The sequence below is a fragment of the Aplidium turbinatum genome, chromosome 14 (assembly GCF_918807975.1).
Source record: "Aplidium turbinatum chromosome 14, kaAplTurb1.1, whole genome shotgun sequence".
Lineage (NCBI taxonomy): Eukaryota > Metazoa > Chordata > Ascidiacea > Aplousobranchia > Polyclinidae > Aplidium > Aplidium turbinatum.
The window spans coordinates 18,638,106-18,662,622 of record NC_137485.1 but is presented as its reverse complement, the minus strand read 5'-3'; the positions used below and the strand labels follow the sequence as shown (position 1 = coordinate 18,662,622).

Here is a 24,517-nt window from a genome sequence, read left to right as displayed (position 1 = left end):
GAGGTGACTCGAATGTTCTAAGTTTTTGGCTTCTGCGAGCCTTCATCTATCTCTCTGTACGATTTAACGTCTCTTGTCTTCCGTATTGTGAGGGTAGGACGCCAACGAATGTCTATTTTGTCTGATGGCATGTATCCATGCCACCCGGTTCTGAAGGAAGTAGTGTTGACGGGGATGTACCATGAGATTGTCGTTGCGAAATAGTCGATTTTGCACTTCAACAGCGATAGACTATGTCTCACTTGCATAGCCTATAAGTAGCACACTCCTCACACACATACCGTTACTATCAGAAATCTGACTTACACACAGTCCGCCCCCGATAGCTCGGTTGGTTAGCACGTGGTTTCTGGAACGAAGAAGCTTCAAGATCAAGCGGCGCTGGTTCGACTCTCGGGGTGTGCGCTTGAGCAACGCACGGGACTGCTCTCCATTCAGCGGCATCTAATGGATGAAAACCGGTAGGCAGGCGCGAATCTAAGAGTTTTTTTCGGGGGGGGCCAGAAAATCTGAAAATCAATTAAAAAGAAAGAAAAAGCTAAACAGATATGAACAATGATACTACGACATATACGATATGCTATAAAATAGACATTAAAACAACCATTTTCATCAATTGTGATGCCGAGGGACTAATATCAGCTGTTTAGAAGCATATCAAACCATTTGATGCGGAAACATACAATTTCTACAACTTTTCACAAAATTTCGGGGGGGGGGCCCGGGCCCCCCCCATAAATCCGCGCCTACCGGTAGGCTACAATAAAAGTGACAGAAGTAAGATTTCACTTTGTTAGAACTTCAATCAATGCTTTTGAGGATAAACACTCCAACTCAACTTAAAACATCTGTGGCTATCAAATTTTTGAACGTCTTCCAGGTATTTGCCCACTGTCTACTATTTGACATTTTGTCTCAAAATAGCCAACGATAGGCTAATGGCTTGTGGATATTTTCGGACTGAGAAAGCTTCCTTGAGACCTTAATCCAAGCAGTTTCGCATACTTGAAGAGGCTTTGAAGCAGGCCGAGTTTGACGGAATGGAGTTTCGCTTGTTTGTGAACTAATTATTTATTCGATCCACTAGATCAGAGCTTTTTCAAACTAATAAGTTTGCAGCTCGGTTATTTGTTTTTCCTGTTTGTTGAATGACAATGGAAGAGTTTATTATTCAATGAAATTTTGCACCCAGCCGATGTTTAAATCGATAGCATAGGCTAAGTTGATGGACTAATCTGATTTACTTAACTCGTTATTGCTCTCGGCTAAGTAGGTCTTGGACACTTTAGCAAACGCAAAAGAAACTTTGGGTTAGTAACAATATGAACGAAAATTATTATATTTTTAGAAAATTACTACCGGTACCGTATTTATTATTACAAGATCCAAGTATATTCATGACTGGTTTGCTGTTGAATATTTCTGTCCATTTATTCACAACTTCTTGCTCCAAGCCTCCGGCAATAGGTCAAGTGTCTGATTCGAAAGACAATTCCATTTTCATGTTTTGATATCAACCAGTGCACTAAATCCCATTTCAGTGGAATTTTGCATAAGAACTTTTTACGCGTTTAGATCACTCCGTCTTTTTAAAATCCATCAAGAGCTCTGACCCAAAATTCAGCGTGGTTACCACGGTTGAAAACACCATTCGCCGCGTAAACGTTTTGTAAAACAGCCGAACGCACTTTTGTGGTGTTAGCAGGGCCCGATTAACCATGAGGCACAGGCCTCAGGCCCCCTGGTTTTGGGGACCCCCATTTTTTTTTACATTAGTAGCCTACCGTAGGCAGGGCCCACAAGAGGGGAGGACAGCCGGTGCATTGCATCGGGCCGATGAGTTCAAGGGGGCCCGACAAAATGTCTAAATTCACACGATAAAAAGATTGATTTCAACGATTTTGCATAAAATATTGTTTTTATATTAGTTCCGTATGTCGAATGGGCCCCTTCATGGGTTGCCTAGGCTATGCCTTCTTTTAAAATTACAGAATTTTCAATTTTTTTGAGTTTAGGGGGGCCCGACAAAATGTTTAAATTTGCGTGCTCAGGTCAATTTTGCATAAAATATTATTTTTTAAATTAGTTTTGTATTTTGATTGGGCCCCCTCATGGGTATGCCATTTCTTAGAACAACAAAATTTTCAATTTTTTGCGTTCAGGGGGCCGGATAAAATGTTTAAATTTGCGTGTTAAGGTCAATTTTGCATAAAATGATTTTATATTTTGAAGTTGGTATTTCTTATATGAAGTTACTATTTCTTAATGTCGTAAATAATAGCAATACATTCATCCTAAGTTTGCTCCCCTTATAGTCTGTGCAGATTTCAAGGTCAGAAATGGTATTGTATGTTAATGTAAAGCTGTATACACACACAGTGGCGTACGCATGATTTTCTCAAGTGGGGGCCATTGAGAGTAGCGTAGCCAGGAGTTTTGAAAGGGGGGTTTTGACGACCGGCGGGCGAAGCCCGACGGCGTTTTCGCTTAAGACGACACCCAGCGGCGGGGGTCTGGGGGGCCTCCCCCAGAAAATTTTGAAAAATTACTTTGAATTTGGTGCATTCTGAGAGCATTTTCGACAAAAATGTGGGTATGAATATTCCTGTAAAATGGTGCTGTCAGGTGGCATAGCAAAAGGTAAGATCATGTTTTCTTCGGCATTTTTCGGAAATAAAGCTAGTCTCTGTTTTCTTGTTGTTAATTCCTGGCTGAGATGTTTGAATGTTTTGTATTGGCAAAACTCACTCTTTTAATGCAGTTTTGTTTAAAATTAGGCTAGTTGTTTTAGACCAGGGGTGGGGAACCTTTTTAGTATTGCGGGCCACATAAAATGAGAAATAACACAGGCGGGCCACTCAAAATTTCGAAATTTTATTTACAGATAAAAAATGCAACGAAGACAGTTAGTAGACAATGATTTATTTCACTTTCACAGCTAGTGGGATGGCTGAAGGTTTTTATTTTTGGTGAGTTATGTGATGTCTGCTGACACGGAAGATGTTGCAACTCTTAATTGTAACTCAACTCTTAATTGCAACTCTTAATCTTCTATGATGGATTAACTAGTCATAGAAGCCCATTCGCAATATACCGAGAATGCAGAGCCTACTCTTTTTTGAGCTGTTGTTTCAATATATTTTGGGTAAAGAAATTTTGACGCGGGCCACATGGAACAGTCACGCGGGCCGCATTCGGCCCGCGGGCCGCAGGTTCCCCACCCCTGTTTTAGACTGAAAGCATCATTTTCAATATCGTGACGTCACACGCGTGCCAAGTGGGGTTGTAACCCCCCCCCCTGGCTACGTCACTGGCCATTGATATCCCAGATGTCTTCATGATATCCCAGTAGGGTTTTAGTTTAGACTATATCCATTTCTCTCTCACTAATCACTGTAATAGGCTTACAGAACACTATGCTACATTGGCTTACCTGGGGTGGGGTAGGTGGAGTGGGCCATGCATTTCGTATTGGCTTAGTCTATAAAACAACATTGTTACAGTAATTGCTTTGACAGAGCAATACAAAACAAATTAAATGCCTTAATTTACGTCGTTAACTACTAAAACATTTTTAAGGGGGGGAGGGGGCATGGCCCCCCCCTGCGTACGCCACTGTGCACACATATGCAATGCTATGTCAGCCATGCCGGATAGTGATTTAGTGATAGTGATTACAACTGAGATGATTTCACTGTTATGGAATTTCTTCTTCTTTACATGGCATGCAGCCTGAATGCTTCTGAACCAATTAGCCTAAGAAGTCCTTATACCTGTTGTTTGTGATTTATCGCTTATGGGCATTATGCCAATAAGCGATAAATCACTAATGAATATGCCGCATATTCAGTACAGTAGCGTTCTTTCTGGATCTTGGATTTCAGCACCATAAGGTAGGCCATGTTTTGTATGATTCACACATCTCAGTATATAGCGATACAATTCGCTTTCCCATGCAGGAGGAATGAGGATAAAAAATGAAAATCGAATCAAAGGTTATTTCTGTGCCAGTAGCTATGTCAATTTTCTATTGATGGTAGGCTATTCAGTTAAAAGCAAAACATGTAAAACGTTGCGCAGAGATGTGTTTGTTTTAACATTCTATTACTGGTACCCCAATGAAATGGAACTAGTTTTAGTTACATAAGCTATTTATAATTTCTGAAATAGCCTGCCATAATATTTTTATGAGTAGCCTACTTTGTATTTTTTTTGTACTATCCTGGAATCCTGCTGTCAACCAGCTCACATTTCAAAAACAGTAAATAGTAATGAAGTCAACAAGAGTTATGATGACTGAACAGTTTACGTAATGGGGCCTGGCACAAGTATTGCGTGAAAAACATTGTTTTTTATTTCTTTGATGACTATACTGCTTTTAGTTTTTAATTGGTTAGCTTGTTTGTGTTGCTACAAGGTGTTACTGCCTACTGGTGTTAGTGATTTAAGTGATGTTTAGTGCCAAACCAAACAACCATAATTAATATATATATATATACTTGCTATAGAATTTTAATATGCCAACCTTCCATCATAGGCTATATAAAAAAGCCAATACTTTGATAAGTTTCAAGGAACCATTAATAAGCTCTGCTAGTTCAAATTCAAGTGTAGCTTATATTTTGCTAATGTTTCCAATATGAAATGCGCTCAATTTCCAATCTGTTAGAGAGATTTTTCATCCAATAATTTTTGTAACAAGTAGGATAAGAGTGTTCATACTGTTAAAAAGTTGTAGGTAAATTGGCTAAATTAATATTTATGAAGTTATAGTTTTGCTTAAACTATTGTTAACCCATATTTCATCATTCGCAGAGAGTAGGGGAAGGTGAGGTAAGTTGAGCCAGTGGGTAAGTTGAGCCACCCCCCGTAACTCAAAAAATAAAAATTGCATCAACTTTCTACAGCCACCTACCTGACCGTTTATCTTATATGGAGCTGTTCTGTAAAGATTATAGGTCTTTGTCTTGTAGAAAGACAGAAAAACTGTTTTTAGTAATTTTAGGAAGTTTTTTGAACTTTTTGAAAAAAAATATTTTTTGAGTTTTACAAAATGTATGTGGCATTCACCAGTATTGATATGTCTAACAGTAATCACTAATGTTAGCTTATTCAGAAACTATTAAAGTGAGGTTGCTAGCTCATATATGACTGGAGAAATTCCCGTTTAACTTTTAATGGCGGCCTTGAGGTAAGTTGAGCCAGTGATGTACAGGTAAGTTGAGCCGGAGGCTCAACTTACCTCACTTCAGCTGCCAGTGTTACTACATATATCATCACTTAACACTGTATAAATAATCTTATGTTCGCTGACGATCTTTGCTGTTTAGTTCCCAGTATCAAAGGTCTGCAAAAACTCATTGACACATGTGATACATTTGCAACTACGCATAATATTGTGTTTAACTGTTCTAAGACTGTTGGATTGATGTTTTTGACTAAACAACTCAGGGGAAAACTCCAGCCTACAATCAGACTTGGCAAAGAAAGCGTATCTTTTGTAGAAAGAGATACCTTGGTGTTATTCTTACCAATAACTTGTTTGATAATGATGACATTGCAAGGCAAACCAGATCTTTATACTGCATAGCAAACATGCTCAGATATAAATTCAACAAATGTAGTGTTCTTGTAAAAAATGTGCTTTTTCGCACCTACTGTTCTGCATTTTATGCTTCTCCCCTTTGGTGTAATTATTCAATATCTGCTATTAATCGTCTGAAAGTTGCATATAACAACTCGTTCAGAATTCTGTTCAAATTGCCTAAAATTTGCAGCATTAGTCACATCCAAGTAAACCACAACGTGAACTCTTTTTATGCCCTGCTACGGAAGAGCATTGCTAGCTTTGTAAATCGGTGTTGCAGCTCTTCTAACTCCTATATCAAAGCGTTAATGACCTCTGAGTGTTTCGCTCGTTCAATGTATTTACAACATTATAACCGTACAATGCTTGTTGTTTGATTTTCAATTATTTTATTTGTATGTGTGTGCTGGCGTGTTTCTATGGACCTCTATCTTCTGGTCTGAACCAAATAAATAAAAAAAATTAAATAGATAACAAAGTGTATTTTACTCTTTAATAGTCTATATCTGGAAAAAATATTTTGTCCATTGGTCTATTGAAGTTTAATTATATTTGTAGTGTAACTTGCAGCCTACTAGCAACATGCATGGGAAAACCCGACCTGTGCATTACATTGGTAAAATCGAATGCTTCAATGAAGATGGAGAATTGAGGCCAACTTTTTAAGAAAAGTGCCTGGAAAGTCCAAGGAAAAGTTGTCCTTTGTCTTTAAAGCAGACGATGAGTGTGCTTTTCTTAAAGAGGATGTCGTTAAAGCTTCCTCACACGACCACTTGGAGAAACTTTCTGCCGTCAGCAGAAATTCCGGTTTCCATGCTCTCTTGATCAGTGGCATATGGAATAAGTTTAGATCTGACAGACTACGGAAATTGATTTAGAAAATTCACATTTGGAGGTTTATTTAATCAGGATTGTGTAATAATTCATCGTTTTATTTTCTGTTCTGCAGGTCAGTTGACACGATCTGCTAGTACTACATTGATTCAACGTCTGTTGACGTTTAATCAACAAAAAAGTGGCAGATTTGTCGGCTGGGAAGTGCGCAATTTCACAGTCGAACAGTCACAACCAGGCCCGGATTTAGGGGGGAAGAGGGGGCAGGTGCCCCGGGCCCCCAACTTTTGAAGGGCCCCCTACGTGGAAAAAATGTAATTTTGTGTTATTTTTTCTTCCTTTCAGCCTTTGAAGTTTCTGCAAAATGCTGTGCAGTGCTGGATTGATGCTACTGTAGACGCAGAGGTGGTTTTTCGCGCCGTAGGCTTGAAAAAAACTTTTGCAGGGGGCCCCCCGATCTAAAAGTGCCCCGGGCTCCCATCAGCTAAATCCGGCTCTGGTCACAACAAAATAAATTTATCTTTTTACATGTTGTTCTTTCTTCCTGGTAGCAGCTATGTATAAACTGCTACCCAACCTGTCTTCTTTCTAACTTTCGACTGAAGTTCCACATGTGTTGAGTTAAGATTGTAGATTGTCAAAAAGAGACGGGTTTAATTGTGATGTGGTATAGTCACTGCACACTCTAATACGTCCGTCCGATAGATTTATCACATCGTAAAGGGCCGAACCACGTTTTCGCCAAGCAGCAAAACACGAGTTAGTGAATAGAGAAAAAATAATGAGAGATTGTCGCTCAAGCATGACAGTGCATCGCAATGATGACGTCACCATTGCGTCACAGTCCATGTTACAATTCGGGACAAATATCTGGGCAATAATTTCGTGAATACATGTATTGCATAGCATTTTATAATGTAGGCTACCATCGCTACAGCTTTTGTTATTGAACTAAAACGAGTGGCTCAACTTTCCTCACACCCCGGCTCAACTTACCACGTGGGGTAGGTAAGTTGAGCCAAAATGACGTAATATTTAAAACATGTTTTTTTTTAATATTCTTATGAGTTATGAAAAAATTTTTTTTGTTAAGTTAAAGCCAAAGCATCAACCATTATGCTGCCACTTTCACTTTTATTGTAAACCAAGCGGTTTTCTTAGCAGAAGCGTTTAAGTAAAAAGTGGCTCAACTTACCTCATCCTCCCCTACATGGCATTGCATAGAAAGCGATTGCCAATAGGGGCCCCTAAACTTAGCTGTGCCTCGGGCCCCCGTGAGCCTTAATCAGGCCCTGGGTGTTAGTTTGAGCAAGTAGCACACTTCTAAATTAAAACTGCAACCAAAAACTCCAGACCGCTGAGTTTTTCCTGCGATTTTAAACCAAAACTAGCCTAATTCCGCGAGAAAATCATGAACTGGCAACCCAATAACAAGAAGAGATTGAACTGGCAAGGGGAATCAAAAACACGACTATTGCTTTTAGTAGGCTTCGGCTTATCGGAATCGACGAATTAGCCTACCATACAGTATTGATATAATTAAAAATCATGGACAATTTTTATCTGCACAAGTGCGCACCATTTCATGGGTTCTATAGCAAAGCATTAGCTTCCTCTGAAAAGAGGAAGCTAATGCTCTCTTCAAAATGAGCAGCTCAAGCACACACCCCGCGAGCCGAACCTGCACTCGTTGATCTTACGGTTTCTTCGTGCACACAGTCGGGCGCTCAACTAACTGAGCTATCAGGGGCGGGCAACTTCGTTTTAGCGTCGTGCTTTCTTATTCTCATCTCACAATTTTAACATACAGTACACAAATTTTTCTAAATATGGTAACAGCTGATCCTGTGTTACGCCACTGTGAAAATATAGTCGGGGCGGTTATTTTCACTCAATCCTTAATCAATTTGAGGCTTTTTTGTTTATCTTACACGTGTTGCTATTTTTGTTCAATGAACATATCCTGACCTGACTATCGTAATCAGTGGCGTAGCCAGTATTTTTGAAAGGGGGGGGGGGGGGGGTTGACGGCACGGCGTGTTCGCCTAAGACAAAACCCAGCGGTGAGGGGCCTCCCCCAGAAAATTTTCAAAAAATACTTTGAATTTGGTGCATTCTGAGAGCATTTTCAACAAAAATGTGGGTATGAATAATATTCCTGTAAAATGGGGCTGTCCGGTTACTTGGCTACGCCACTGATCGTAATGGATTTAAGGTAGAAATTGCTGTGGCGTTCCATTGCGGACAGTTGAGCGTAAATCAAGCACTGAATCAGCGGCCACAGGCGAACAATATTTTTCAGGCACAGGTGCATCAAATGTACAGCCTTCAAGATCAATAAAAGTAGCGCAGCTAATATTCATTTTTAATTGCACATATCTGCACTCGGCGAGTTCGTAGTGTTGTAGCTTCTTAAACTGAAGTTTTGGAAGAGCTCTTACAATCTAATAATTCAGGAACTAAATTGCTCGACAATATGCCTCTATTCTGTGCAGACTTCATTGCTTAATACAGCTAGCTGCACGTGACGCTGACACAGCGACTGCCACACAACAGCAACATAAAGTAGTTCATTATTTAAGCCCGTATATAACAAATACAGAAAGATAAATAAGCAAAAACACATCATTAGTTACGCAACAATAAAAACCTACGTTTATAAAAATGACAAAATCTTCAAACACAGAAGAAAGAAATTGACTGTAGCAATCAAGCGAAACATAAATTGCTCGAACATCGCTTCGCTTCCCGCAAAATCATTGCAAAGAACAGTCAATAACAATCAGGAATTCATAAAAGTTATAAAAACACGACGTAGTCTTTGGTATTTATTCGACAATGTGCATGTAACAGCAAATATGACACCGGCTGCTTAAATGCGATGTACAAACACACCACTTCAGTTTGATTATATTTCTGACAATTCACAACGAAAGTTATGTCAAACATAGCAGAGGTCTAGAAAAAGGTAAAAGCGACACAAAAGACATACAGCTATCACCTATTTTGAGAACTTATCCAAAGAGAATTGTTGTCTCAAATGGCACATGGGTAGGCACAATAACATATCTGTCGCACCAAGTAGATCATCAAAAATGACAAATAAACGGTTTCGATATCTAGTTCAAAGATGGCGCCTGTTTCGAATGTCATTGCAAACAGAAATTAGGTTGTGAAAAGTAGGCTACCTCATGCTGTGAGCAAAACAAGCAGCGAGATCAATGAGGTGACTGGAGCTTACACAAGAAGCAGACTTAAAGGGCTTACGGATGAAAGAGTTACTGACAACAACAGAAGATTCAAACCTCTGAAACGGAGGATTGCGCTGGTGGTTGAAAGCCTATACTTGTATGCGAAACTGCCAAGATTTTATTTCAGGCTCCAGAGGCTGTTTGTTTATAATATTGATTAAGTTCGCTGCTCTCAACCAACACAGCATCACTGCCGGTTCCAAGGGGTGTAAAGAATTCACAACATAAACGATGTTTTGTTTCTATATGCCGTAACGAGAAAGTTAAACTTCACATTGATAAAGCATGCTCAAAAGTCAATAATTCTTTTCTAGGTAGGCAAGAACTGCACTTTACGAATACCCTTTCATACCATCTCACCATTCACAATATTTTTAGCCGTTCCAATAGTGACAAAACAGGCGTGTTTACCAAGCATTATTTCATAAAAAAAAGAGATAAACTTGACTGTGCACATTTGTCTTGAGTAATAGTGAAAACGCTTTTGAGTAACACAGACCACATCCTCAGCATTTACATCACACTGACCTATGGATTTTGCTTCAAGTGAGGCTTGTGTTCTAAAATAATCTCCAACAATACGGTGCATGTCCCGGATGCTCTTTCAACCAGGATCATTTCTACGGTCTACACTAAATACTCGGAAAGCTATCCAAAGTAAGGAACTAGTTAAAATTGACGCACTAAGGCAGGGGTCGGCAACCTTTCTTCAGTCGCGGGCCAAAACAAAACTGCGCAGATGTCAACGGGCCGTACAAGTTTTCCATTTGCACTTCCGTTTTCTTTACTTTTCATAATATTGTTAAAATTGGCGTTCTTATCAGAGTATCTCCATATTTAGCTACTATAGGCTTATATAGATTAATATAAAGAAAATTAGTAACAATTGGTAACGAAAAACACCAAGTACTTTATTTATTGACAGCACAACATTAATGTGATATTTGATGTTGTTTCCTGCTAGAAAGTTTCTGAAGGTCAGGTGATAGGTTGGATGAGGCAAGAATCATAACATCTTGCAAGTGGTCATCAGTAAGTTGTGTTCTCAACTTGCCGTTAAATATACGGTTAATTGACTATTACTAACGCAACTCATGTAGCCTGCAACTAGCATGCAGTAAATAGGCTAATATAACCGGACTTCAAGGTGAAACTGCCAAGTACCTTGATGCTACCTTCTGCAAGCTTAAGCTAAATTTTGCCCCAAACCTAGTTTACTATAACAAAGCGACCCGTGATCAATAGGTCGCGGGTACAAAGGCGCTTTGTGATAATTTCCTATGCTTGGTGGATTCTAACAAGCAGCAAATTCTTCAAAGACAAGAATCACTTGTTGAAAAAAACGGAAAAATGGAACTGGGAGTAAATTATAACTCTAAAAAATAAAGTAATTTAAAAGTCTGGACCGGCTGTCACTAAAAAGGCCAATTCCTGCTTCCTAAGCTACACATATTTCTAAATTATCAACCTTCAAACAAACTAATTCTTAAAACTTCAAATCTATCAAACTATCTGTCAGGCCTGCAACGTCGCTCTCTCTAAAATGCAGTTCGCAGAGAAAGAATATCAAGGAAATTCAAAATGGCGACAATGCCCTAACTAAGCATTGTTGCGGCATAAGTACACAGGCTACGTGATTACAAGTGAGCGTTACGGATAAATATGGAAAAGTAAAAATTGCGAAAGTTTTACATAACATTTAGTAATCTTAATTCGGTTATGTAAAACCAAATGGCAGCATAAAATAATGGGATGTTCGTTTTGGCCCGCCAACTACAAGTTGCAAAAATGCTGCGGGCCGGATAATTTTGCTTGGCGGGCCGGATCCGGCCCGCGGGCCGTAGGTTGCCGACCCCTGCACTAAGGGTTAGTTGCACCAACGAAAGATTATTTACCGATTGAAGCAACCTGCTAATGACCAACTCTTTGTGGACTAATTTTTATTTTTGCTGGCCCAAACCATAATCTGTAGAGTTAAATCACTGATAACTGAGGAACTTAATACAAATAGATTTTCGATAATGTTAGCTTAGTGGGTGGCTTAAACAAACCGCTATTGGTGCAACCAACCCTGAGGGTGTCCGATCCGCGAGGGTCTCAAAAGAAATTAAAGCATCAAACTTCAGCGGGGTGTTGATCGCTGGTCTTAACATAATAGCTGAGAGGATAAATTGACATTTCGAAAGTCGGCTAGGGGATAAAAGGATGGTTCAGAACCCTTGACATTCACAAAAGTGTTAATAGGAAACAAAACAATACCTTTACATATGAATCCCTGGATTTCCAGTTTACACTCTACTTATTGCTTCCCAATCAAAAAGCTTGTTGCTGTGCTAGTGAAACGTATTTTCTAAATCAACGGTGCAAATTGGTAACATTTTACTTACGATAAGTGACGGTAATTCTTAAGCATTAACAGGATAGTCAGCCCTGCAAAGCAAACTTTGAAAATTTGTACAGTGTAGCCTACTTTCGAAAAACACATTACCCTGTGTTTTTGCAACAAAAAACATGTACAACAGTACAGTACTGCGTAGGTTACAAAGAGATAGAGTGCGTGTTGTGGAATATAGTAACAGCTAGACAACATTAACAGTGGGTCTACTATCCTCATGGTCAGGGATCGCCATCAGAGGTTCCTTCAAATGAAAAAACTCCTTTAAATTAGTTTTCCAACCTTGATCGAAAGGATTGAAAAACTGTCCATTACCGTCTTGAAGATATTCATAACGATGAGAATTTAGTCTTTCGTTTGTAGTTACGTTGTTGACGGCTTGGTAGACCTGCGCACCAGTTTGAAGTATGTGAGTATAATTAAACAGAATTGATTTCTTCAAAAAGCAGTTTTTTGCGCTACACCCTTATTTGCTCCCGGTCGGCTGTTCAAAAGATCAGAGCATACTCTGAGGGATGTGTATTCACCCCACTGCCTGTGATTAACCGTATTGATAGTAGATTTAACCCTAGCTGAGAAAAGTATTCATCTTCGGTAGAAAATTCTTGCTTTGGAGTTGGAACGAATGTATTTTAAGTAAAATCAAATCACAAAGCAACGACTATAGCACGGCTGGCCAACCAGTTAGCGGCCAAAAGTCTCATTTTTCTACTTTGTAAACTGCAAAGAGCCACACTCGCATCATGCACATGGGCACACTTTAATATCACCCTGTCTCTTCTGCATTCAAACATTACCTTTGCTCAGCTGGATTTATTGTAAATATTACACATAAACATGAAAATGACAGAAATTTACACGTCATTTATTGCTTTGCATGTTACAGTAGTTAGTGAGGCTTTAGGCAATCCCTGTCTTGAACAATCTTCTTCAAATTTGGTTTGTGTTTCGTTGCTGCCAATTGAAGCAACTCGTTGACATGGGTGTCTTGATGCTTTGGTGTTATGCGTTTTAAGGTAGAAAGCATAGACGTCACAAACGTAGGCTATATTGACACAAACACTAACTTAAGCGCAACCCGGTTGACGTAGAGGTATTTTTCTATTGGCACATTTGTTCATAACTCCATGGTCTCTTCCCTTAACAAGTTTCCGGTGATCTTCCTTACAAAGATCAATCATGTCCAACTCAGTCGTAGCCTCATCTGAGACCCGCAAGGGTTTCAAACAGTCCGTAACAAAACCAAGCGGGTCGACGAGAAACAAAACTTGTGACCTTTTCTGTTGTAGATCATAGAACAGGAGCACAAACCGTTCTTGAGAGGTTTCAAGGGATGTTGTATATCCAACGCATTGCTTATTTAGAGCGATGTTAGTGACTTTCTCGCTGGCTTTTAGCAAAGTGATAAACTGTGATAGCTTAAATCTTCATTTTGTATATGCGCCTTGATCAACTTTTGTTTACTGACAAACGCAAACATGCTTTGCGCTAAGTTAGGTAGCATTTTAGTTTATCCTGAAAATTCAAATCGACCTAGTCTTAGTTCGACCAAAATGGCTAGAGATCCATAATCCACTAAACCCGAGTGCTCGGAATAGTTCTTGTTCTTTTCTATGATGAACAGTTTCACGACATCTCTGAGCTCAAAGAAGCGAGAAAGTAACCTAACCGAGGTCATCCTTAAAGCACCCGGCAGCTCTTGTTCCAACTCAATGATGAGATTCTTAAATTTCTGCTGATTGATCGCATGAGTCCAGCACAGGCTTCATGACCAAATTCGATACTTCAGATCAAAGTTAGACCATAGACCTACTTCTTGTGGATTTTTAGAAAGTCAACTCATACGGTACATAAGAGCAAGTTATATTGTACACACAAGAGTAGCATACAACAAGCGGCAGGTTGGCCAAACCTGGACTAAACAATTATTCAGACAGCAAATTTCGTCATTTTACATTAATTTAACGTCTGCAGACGTTGAATCAATGTAAAAATGACGGATTTAGCTATCAGTGTTCTATTTAGCGATTAGCAATTAGCCATCACCCACGGTTAGTATGAAGACTTACCGTGAAGCCTGTTAATCCGAGAGCTACAATGGTAAAGATTCCCATCAAGAGAAGACCGATCGACAAAACTAGATCAAATCCATGCTTCTTGTACATGTGCCATACAAAGAAGTCGCCGAATAATAAAGTGAAAGTCATCCCAAATAGAAAAATCAAAAAGTAATGTCTGCAAACAGAGAAGAGTGGACGTGTACGCTTTTTTACGCAAACTTCTGTACCTTAGAAAACCCACCGGATATCAACACATTCATCAGGACATATGAACCAAGTTATTTTACAAAATCTGTACTCCAGTTTCAGTCACACTTTGCTACACTTTACAGTTGTACGATATTAGTTGCTGTTTAGTTTTCAATTTACCTCACTGAAGTTTTCTCCAAATAATAATTTTCATAACTTTTGATTTGTTAAATAACTATGATAGAGCAAGATGACACGCGGTCCAAGATGACAGATTTTGTAGCCGTACCAGATAAAGATCTGAAATTTGCTTTTAACAAAACAGTTATCTTTTGCAGTTAAAACGAAATAGCTGAACCTCTTCCTAGCTGTTACAAGACAGAAACAATTATCCATGCAAAATATAATAGGAATATTTGGTGTAATTATTTATTTAAGGCCGTCGATGCCTGGTTCAGGCAAGGCAATTGAAGAAGATGTACCTGTTCCTATACCCAACAACGTTGTATATGTAGGGGCAATAATGGTCGAAATGTTTGACACAACGATTGGTAACTCTGCAATGTTTGGCCCGCAACGGTCTGACGAGTCGGCAAGTGTGGCATAGACGTGACAACGGATTCGATCCTTGCTTCCATTCATCGAAGAACGCGACCTGGAGATAATCAGTGTTGCCATGTTTTTTTCGATTATTTTAAACACTTTTGCACCGACACGACTCAACTCATAGTGGCAATTAGTGAAGTCGACATGAATTCTGAAGGCGCTTTACTGAACACATTTGCGACATAAAAACAGGTAAAGTGACATAAAGGTAGTCACAGCGACAACGGAAAATAAATTCAGTCGAGCCAGCCATAACAAAGATTAAATTTGTAGGGGAGAGTGGAACTCCTGGCCACTAGTCAGCAAAAATTATAAAAATTAATATTTTGCTGACGGGATGCTTAGAGCTGAAAATCAAAGAATCGACTTTATATGTCTGTTGGCAGTTTCTGTATATGTAGACCGTTTCTGTATATGTCGTGCCATCAAGTCTGTCGGCACGACATATACAGAAACACAGGTCGAAAATAGTCTAAGTACAAGAGCTAGTCTTCCATTGTACAGTTGTACACTGCTGATGACGCTGGCATATCAGCATCCAGCATTATACGTTGTTTTGTAATACGTATTGTACTTTTAGATTTTCAACACTAAATGATGTATGTGTCTACCACTCTACCTGCTTCAAAGCTTGATCGTAGCCATCGACGTTCTTAGGTAAAAATCCTGGATCTAAATTGTGCGCTTTCGAGAGACAATACCACATGATGACGCTGAAGATGTGACGCACAAAGTTAGAAGTTGAGTGTGCAACATAAGGACTCAACATTTTTGTAAAAAAATAATAATAACCAAGACGAGTGAGTATTGTGGCCCAGACATTCATAGATGTGGGTTGTTTTAAATTTTGTTGGAATAAATATACTTGGAATGCAAAAGTTACTAAACACACGTGTTATTATTGACATCACAGCCATGTTTTATAGAGCTAACAAAGCAAGACGTCTTGCCAAGAGTTGTTGCCATTTCTTAACATTCAATAATCTGGGAAACATCCAACGCAAAATCAAATCTACTTAATTAGTCGATTCTAAGTAATCCGCCTTTTTGAAATTAATCGTATGCAAATCTAGTTACCAAATGTCAATACATTTAGTTTAAACAAGCAGTTTAAATTTTTATGACTTCAATTAATGAAAGCTTAAGAGAACATCCAGGGCTACGTGGATTAGTTACATCATTCACAATGATTGGCTACCAGTGATGACATACAATCTTGCGATGTAGGCCACACGTAAACTCACGCTTAAACACTCTAATAAAATCTAAGCTCACAACGATTTGTAACCAAAACATTTTTCATGTTCATTATCATGGCACTTACGTGTTCAGTAGAAATAAGACGTGTGAAAAAAAGTATTCTGTTGTGTAAGGAAGAACTTTAAAGAGGTATGCAGGGTAACCATAGCAACACGTGGTTAAAACAAGAAAAAGAAACGCTCCCTTAGTTTTTCCGGGGGGTCCAAACACTAAGGACCTGTAAAAGAAACGCGTCAGCTATAATGTTAGCAAAAGTCCTATTTCTTGTGGATCAACTGCTTTACAAACAATCATAGATTGTTTTGAAACTGTTGTTTTATTTTCAAACCATTCATTTTCCAACTGCAGGGTGTTGGTGAAAGTAATACTCATGTGTAATTTGAGCTATCGTTAGGCTTTGCAGTGAATTCGCGACTTGAGTTATTTGCAAGCCATTATGCCAAAAAAAACATATATACTAACTTAACAATTATTAATAATTTCGAATTAAGATATTTAAAACGTGTGGAAGAAAAAAAAACTTTTATCCACAACACTTTTTACAGTCTTGTACTTTCCGATATATTTTCACTGTACCGGTAAGTGCATTGCAGCAAAAACGATGAAAAAAATCAACCACGTTAGTCTTAATACTGATCCTTCTCCAATTACATTTTAAAGTACCAAGTAATAGGAGCTAGCTTGGGTTGAAAACCTGTCTCACACCAGATGAAAAATACTTGACATTTATAATTAAATCCACAGAAACAGTAAAAGCTAACTCACACTATCTCTAACGCATTAATATAAATAAATATATCAAATACACAGTGTGCCACACAGCACTTCCCTTACTGTATGTTGAAGGCTGGAAGGTAGCTGTTTTTTTGGGACTTCAAACTTTCGAAGTATCTAACAATGTCAGCATACTTCCTTCCCTTGGCAAGTTTCATCGGCGTGTTCCCATTATGGTCTTCCAAGTCTACATCTGCACCGTCCTGCGATTGAAGTATTAGTGAAGATAATTTAAAAATCCAAATCGAACAAATTTCTTAACTATTTCAGGTCTCGAGAATAAGTTACGTAAGATATCTCATGCAACTACAAATTCTGAGCATTTTTTGATCAAACAAAATGAGCAATGCTATGTCAGTTTTTTACAATTTTTGTCACTGCACAAGCATCGGAAAGACAACATAATTCTGGTACAAAATTGCTTGTACAATGTACATACCACCATAAACAGAGCATGTTCGTTTTTGGTTGGAACCACGTAACAAATCTATGCATTATGGGTATTCATTTAATCTCCCGACTCCGCAGCTGCCTAAATAGAGCCCGCTGCGGAGTCGGGAGAAATAAAAGCAATCTTTTCCGATGGAAGATGACTCCTGACCCAATGTGTGATTGCGGCCTAGACAATCAGACGATGAAGCACATCCTCACCAACTGCCCCCTTAGCCCTTCATGTGATGACAACGACCTCAAAAACATCACAAACAATGCTCTTATCTGGCTCCGACACTGGCGTGACAAGCTATGAATGAATGAATTTAATAAGAAAAAAACCTGTAAAGATTTCGGCAACGTTTAACTTCTAAACCACATCGGCTGGACAATTTAGCCTGCGAAAGAAAACATGTGATCGCAATCTATGTGGCATTAATATGCACTAAATTGTAAAGGAATACAAACTTACCTGTTCACATAATAGCTTCACCGTCATCAAGTCTCCACTTAACGAAGCAAGATGAAGAGGACATTGGCCAAAATTATCTTTCTGTTTCGGGTTGAATCCGGAATAAACCAGTAATCTTGTCAATTCACAGTGTCCTGGAATCATGATTGACATGAGAAACGCACAATCACTATACCAAATACACGTCATTCCTTTATCACCAAATTGGAAGTCGGCTGCGCAACGATGGTAATGGGAGGCATGGAGGTGGTTTTCTTCGTGAGTAGACCACCCAATTCCAATTGAGCAGGTGAAAAGCTCCCAATCGATGATAGAAATGGAGTCTATTTTAGTATTGAATATGTGCCTTCTTTAATTCTGTTCATGGAGTTCACGAAAATTGCTTTTGTTCTTATTTGCTTGCTCAGCTTTTCAGCAGACAGCTTTTTGAATTTTCTGATTATTGCCTTATGAAGCAAGTACTTGTTGCTTGAATCTTTAATCTCACATAGTAAAAAGCAAACTGCTCCCACTCACAAAATTACAGTACTTAGGTTAGTAGTAATTAGTGATGAGCCGAAATACAATGCCGTCTCATATTGTGGCAGAGATCTCAAGAGTTTCAACAAACTTCAAGTTACATCTACGGGTACTTCAACGCAGTACATGAACAATTGAACATGACAAATACACTGTCACAACGCAAAGTAAAAATACAGTACTGATAATTTTATAACCTTTGAATGCTCCCCAATGCAATGCATTGTCTCCTTCCTTGTCTGTGATTTGTAGCCGAGCACCTTTCCCCATCAAAAACCCTGCCAGCATGGTGCGACCATACTGAGCAGCAATTATAAGTGGCGTGCACTCTTTGTTGTCCACACTGTCGATTGACACCCCGGCCTGAAATTGCAACAGCCATCATTACTACCACAGACTAGATATAATATTAACTCCTAAGAAATTTGCCTGTTTGTATCATATATCTATATATACATCTATATATATCTATTTTAATCGCTGCGTATCTCTTGCTGCGTATCTCTTGATGCTTATACAGTAGTTAGTTAGCTAGTTAATTTCAAAGTGGAAATTTACTGCATTTTTTATAACTATTTTCAGATTCCTGATGAGAGCTTAAGTTAAGCCGAAAACGTTTGACTGTTAAAATATTTGTAAATATGTAAAATATATATACTGTTATAATGCTCAAACCTGTTGTATTGTTGTGTCTTACCTGTCTTTGGTACAAGAAAGGAAACTCTCTCCCGAAACTATGTATATCTTTAAGGATTATAGTATAAATATATACCTCATTTTCACTTACATGATCAACTTGATCTTGGCTTGAGATGGGTTTATGACGTAGCAATTTTGTTACATGATTGATGAAGAGATATCTCCCAGGCCGAAACAAACTTTTTGGAAGCTTAACATGTGCGGCTTTGCTTATGTTCATAGGGTGGTGTCATGCTTGCGTCAATGCAACAAAACTTTGTAATGATGTCATTTTTTTTTTCATAGTACAGTATAATTTCTGTCATGACTTGAACAATGATTCAAGTGAGTTGTGATGCCATATGTGTGATAATATTACAGGTCTCAAAAAAACTTCGAACTCGGCAAGCGGAAAACGTGAGATCAATTTTGCAATAGAAAAAACGGTATAAACTTTTTATAAAAACACATTTGTAAACAGGTATTAAGTCTACTTTTTTGGCTTTATTTTTATAGCACTTCATATTTTCATAGCATTTCATATTTTTTACATCTATATAATATTTAACAGAAGAGATATTTTAGAATGACCAGGGATGTTTACAATTTACATTCCAGGTAAAAGTGCACATGGTATGCAGATTGCCATGCACAAACAAGAATACTTCAATATTTTTAACAATTTTTAAGCCGTATACCGGTAGCTAACCTTAGCTTAACTGCACGCTCATTTCACCATGAAGTAGTAACTTATATTCTACAACAGCCTGACAAGTGACTTTTTGTTTTAGAAATTCCTTTTGTACATCCTTGCCATTGATTGATGCTCATGACATTCTTCACTCTTACCTGTAACAATATATCTACTGTAGATATGTGTCCATTCACACAGGCCCAGTGAATTGGTTGTGCACCCAACTGATTTTTTGCAGGCATGTCAAGAGGAGCCTTTGAAAAAAGAAAAAGATGACTAAAACACTGCATTTTATACATAGGGTGTCTGTAAAGTTTCTTGTAATTAGTTTTCTTATAACTACTTAAATTGCAGGCCTCTAAGCTTGCTAGGAAAAAAATTGCAAAATGGCTGAGCATTGTCTGATAAAAAGTCAAAGACTAGCTCTACACAACTACACTACGTGAGAAGCATTGCATTAAATACAACTGCAAATTTTTTTCACGGCTTTGTTGGCTTTGTTCTTACTTGAGTAAATGCAAAACCATGATATTGAGCAGTCTTAAAGCTTTTTGGAATACTATATAATACAATAGTTGATGTATTTTTATTTTTGGCTGCCAAGAAGCTCTGGAGGACCATGCTCGGTTGCCGGAAAAATAAAGGAAGTTAAAGGCCTGAATTGTAGAGACTTTATGAATACTTAGGGACACCCAGTATATGCTATGTCCTGATTTTAGTAAGTGCTAATTCAAAACTACCAATTTGGCAAAAGCAATACAAAACATCTTCTATTATATGTGTGCTTTTATATAACAATTTCTCTTGCTGGAAGAATAACAACAGTAAAAAGAAGATACTACAATACACCAGTAACTGTGACACACTGTTTCATGGCAACCTGGCCAGAAAATCAGAAATCTGTGACCTACTTCTCCGATTAAAAGTAAGCCTTGATTAAACTAGCTTTAATGAGAACAAAATAATAGATTGTGTATGTTTCAAAAGGACACTATTAGGTTTTTATCATTAACAAGGGGATTCTTGATAAAACTTATTTCAGACTTTGGAATCACCAATTGAAATTTTTTTTTGTCTGCATGCAATTATTATAAGCATGATCACACATTAAATAACGATTTAATAAGATGCTAACATGGCGTAACATGCTTACAAAAAACATCAAGGCCAACATATTTCTCAATTGCAAAATTCAGCAAAAAGTTTTGAAAATGCATCTGATTCTGAATACATAATAGAATAAAGTTATAAACCTTAATTTGTGAGAAATATCTGATAGCATGTGTATGTCCACCAAGTGCAGCCCAATGGATTGGAGTGTGTCCATCAGCATCATATGAGCTTAGTATTCCGATGCCTTCTGTTTCAACAAGCTCTTGAACAGGGATAAGTAACCTTTCAAAGAATTATGCATTTAAGGCTACAGTTTTACAGTACTAAATTACGTTTGAGAACTAAAGCACTTTGTAAAAGAAGTAGCCTACCTGGCATCAGCACAAGGGTGAGTACGGTACAGTAGTCACTATAAAGCAGCAAGCATTGTTTTTCTCTAACCACACTGGTGTAGACTCCACACTCACCACAAAGGCTTTTTCAAGTAACAACTATTTCCTTACAATGATTGAACAGCAGAAACTCCAATCCGTGTGCTATTTTGGCTTTTTTTAATATTTTTCTCGATTTTTTTAGGGTATGAAATGAGGGTACAAATTGTTCAGGGCATAGGTGCCGGGTTTTGAAAATTGCCGGGGGGGGGGGCAAACTTTCTAGCCGACTGATTGCTTACATTCAAAATGCTGATGTTTGTTTGTCAGCATTGATGTTTGTTTGCGTCTATCTGCCATTGTATATCGCCAAGCTTTATAATGTAGGCTCAGGCCTCGAAATTCACGGTGACATGTCCGCCTTCACAGCATGTGATGTCCGCGGGAAGTACCATCTAGATCGGTCATATTTGTCCGCTGAGAAACAACACAGGAAACAACACCGCTGAGAAACAACAACTAGCGATACAAATCGTCATTGCATAGCACGAACAATTATTGCAATAATATATTTTCCAGCGCATTTTAGCGCGCATCTAGAAAATGTGAATACTGTATCCCTTAGCTTCCATTCAAGGAGGAAAACTTTCGATTTTTACGTTGCTTCAAGGATTGATGACATTGAATCAGCGTAATAAAGGTGAATTCTTCGCTAAGAATCGATACGAGTACAGGTACTTTTACACTAATCACGCGCAATTTAGTTCAAGTTTTACGTCACAATGTCTGGCTTTGATCTCCAAGTAATAATGATACGGCAAGGCAGGCTTGCCAGATTGGCCCTTTTGGGGCCAAATTTGTGAAATTTGGCCCTTTTTAGAGGTAGTTGGCCCCCCAAAAAATTGTTTGGCCCCTTGGCCCTTTGTTTTCAATATTTGGCTCTTTTTGGAAGCAGTTGGCACATACTATCAAACTAGCTAATTAAATAAATGTCTTTCGAAAATTGAGACTGAAAAGTGTTATTACGATTTTTTAGACAATGTTTATGCCAATGCCAAAGATTCGAGTGGAAACACTGTAGAAGATGAAGATTTGGAATTGTTCTTGTAGATTGTGTTGTTGTAATGTTGTAACGTTACTGAAGTTGTTAACGTTATTATGTTTTATTAGCAACGTTATTAACATTATTGAACAATTTGGCTCTTTTTTACCCAGTTTGGTCCTTTTTTCGACATTGTTTGGCTCTTTTTCTCAAAAGCTGTCTGACAACCCTGCGGCAAGGTTGGTTACTAAATTAGATTATGCGAGTAGGCTATTGAACTTTCTTTCTTAGGCTATTGAAGTGTCTTTTCTTTCTTACTGTAATACCAAAACTTAACAAATTTTGTTGCGTCTTGCTTTAAGTTTTAGTATTACAGAAAAAAAGAAAAGACCCAAGGAAAATTCTCTTTCGCTCACATGACACGCAAAAATAAACTTAAAGAAAAAAGCCTGCAAAACTTTGCACAGCAAAAAATAGTAGCGTTGATGTAGAAATTTTCCGACTCCTTCCCAGAGTATTGTGACGCAATAAGCCACATGACCTCGTTCGGGAGAAGTTAATCAGTTATGTGACGTATTGACTAGCTGCACGGCGCTTTGACTCTTCAAGCGCAAGTCGTTGGTCTGATGAAAGCCTTTCAGAGTGACTTTACTGATTTTTTAAGAAGCCTACTTAGGCTACTAAAACCGTAGTTATAGTTCTGAAATAGCGAAGAATTATTATCAAGATAAAGTGATTAAGCATGACGATCGACGGCTAAAACTGGTGTGTCCGCCGTGAGACTTGATTTGTCCGCCGAGATAGCTGCTCAGACCGGACACGTTTGTCCGCCGTCAACAAAAACGAATTTCGAGGCCTGTAGGCTACTTCAAATTATATGCTAGTCACTTTGAACTTTAGCTCTTAATACGCGTAGATACTAAACTGAGCAAACTGCACCTCGTTATTGACACTCCCAAGAAAAAACAAAGCGGAAAAAATCAAGAAAAACGTTTTTCAATCATTGTTACAATACTTCAACGGCACCATGCTGGCGTTTATCAGCTATCGTACTTCTGTTTCTTTTGTTATCTTAGGAGCAGCGCTCTTGTTGCAACAAGTAGATCTTTTAATTGAGATCGATCCGCAATAAAGGTCAAACTAACGCAAATTTGAACTTAGAAACATTTGCTTTAGGATTTTTTTAAAAATAATTTGCGGGGGGCAGCCACCCCGAGCTAAATTCACAGGGGGGGCGCTGCCCCTCCGGAGTCGGCGCCTATGGTTCAGGGTACGAATTAGGTTGCATCCCATTAATCCCCTGTACTCGGCCTTGTGCTGAAACCAGATAAGATCGCTTCTACACAATATACAATAGGGTGGCTCGTTTTTGAACTTATTTTTTTAATTCTCTCGGGGTAGTGGGGAAATGGTGCCAATGAGTGAGAAAACGCTCATGACAAAATTTGAGATACGTGAAAAATTGTCTTCAGCCTCCTCATGGGGCCCAAAAATCGAAAAATGGGGTCAAAAACGCATTTTTTTTTTAAAAGTATTTTTAGTTTGGGTAGATACAATATTGTTTAGATATATCTAATTAGCCTAAGAAAAAAAATTGGTGTCATTTGAACTATTCCTTCAGCTTCCTCACAGCTTCTGAAAATTTCCATTTTGCTGAAAATTTCGCTTTTTTGTGGGTGGTTACATGATACTTAATTGCGTTAGACATTTTGCCAGCTATAAAACGTCATTGTATTTCTCTTTATAGACCTGCCCTGAGCTGTTGCGTCATTTTTTAATGAAATTGGGTTAATTTGGTAGGAAAAAGTGACGTCTTTTATTTGAATTTACGTCACTGACGAAGTTTGTAGTTATGTACATCTTTAGCAACAGGTCTATTGCAGTTACATTTTGCTACACTTAATTACCAAGACAACTAATATAATGCATGCACAATAAATAGCTTCAATTTTCTTAAAATAGCCCCTGCCTTACAAGAAACTAAAAGCACAATAGTTGACATCGCCTACCCCAGTTTTGTAACATGAAAAATGTCTTTCATCCGTTCCATTTGCTTTTTCAAATCTTCTTCTTGTTTCTGAGTCAAATCTTTCATTTTTCCTTCAGCTCCTTGGATGTTTTGATATGGTAAATTGTGTTCTGAAGCCAACTTTTTCTCCATTGAAGAAGCATCAAAAGTATTGTCATCTAAAGAGTTTTCCATAACCAACAGCTACCACCAAATAAGGCCTGCTTAATTG

General features: G+C 38.3%; 1 protein-coding gene across 1 annotated transcript; it reads right to left on the bottom strand.

Annotated features, from left to right (window-relative positions):
- Window positions 1–11,540: 11,540 nt before the first annotated feature.
- LOC145783100 (uncharacterized) lies at window positions 11,541–24,517 on the bottom strand. The gene is made up of 11 exons (XM_082594874.1): window positions 24,287–24,517; window positions 21,005–21,146; window positions 19,907–20,005; window positions 18,577–18,742; window positions 17,861–17,994; window positions 17,017–17,159; window positions 16,247–16,399; window positions 15,542–15,635; window positions 14,799–14,971; window positions 14,137–14,302; window positions 11,541–12,455 (listed from the first exon to the last, which is right to left on the bottom strand). Exons 1-11 carry the CDS (start codon window positions 24,478–24,480, stop codon window positions 12,252–12,254), a joined length of 1,668 nt encoding a protein of 555 aa, XP_082451000.1. The 5' UTR covers window positions 24,481–24,517; the 3' UTR covers window positions 11,541–12,251.

What these genes read in the sequence shown, in the direction of transcription:
- LOC145783100 (XM_082594874.1), bottom strand. Translation starts at nt 24,480, where the DNA reads ATGGAAAACTCTTTAGATGACAATACTTTTGATGCTTCTTCAATGGAG. An exon ending in TTTCATGTTACAAAACTGGG is followed by an intron (nt 21,147 to 24,286) that starts GTAGGCGATGTC and finishes ATTCTTTGAAAG; the next exon opens with GTTACTTATCCCTGTTCAAG. An exon ending in GTTGTTGGGTATAGGAACAG is followed by an intron (nt 14,303 to 14,798) that starts GTACATCTTCTT and finishes CTCTGTTTGCAG; the next exon opens with ACATTACTTTTTGATTTTTC.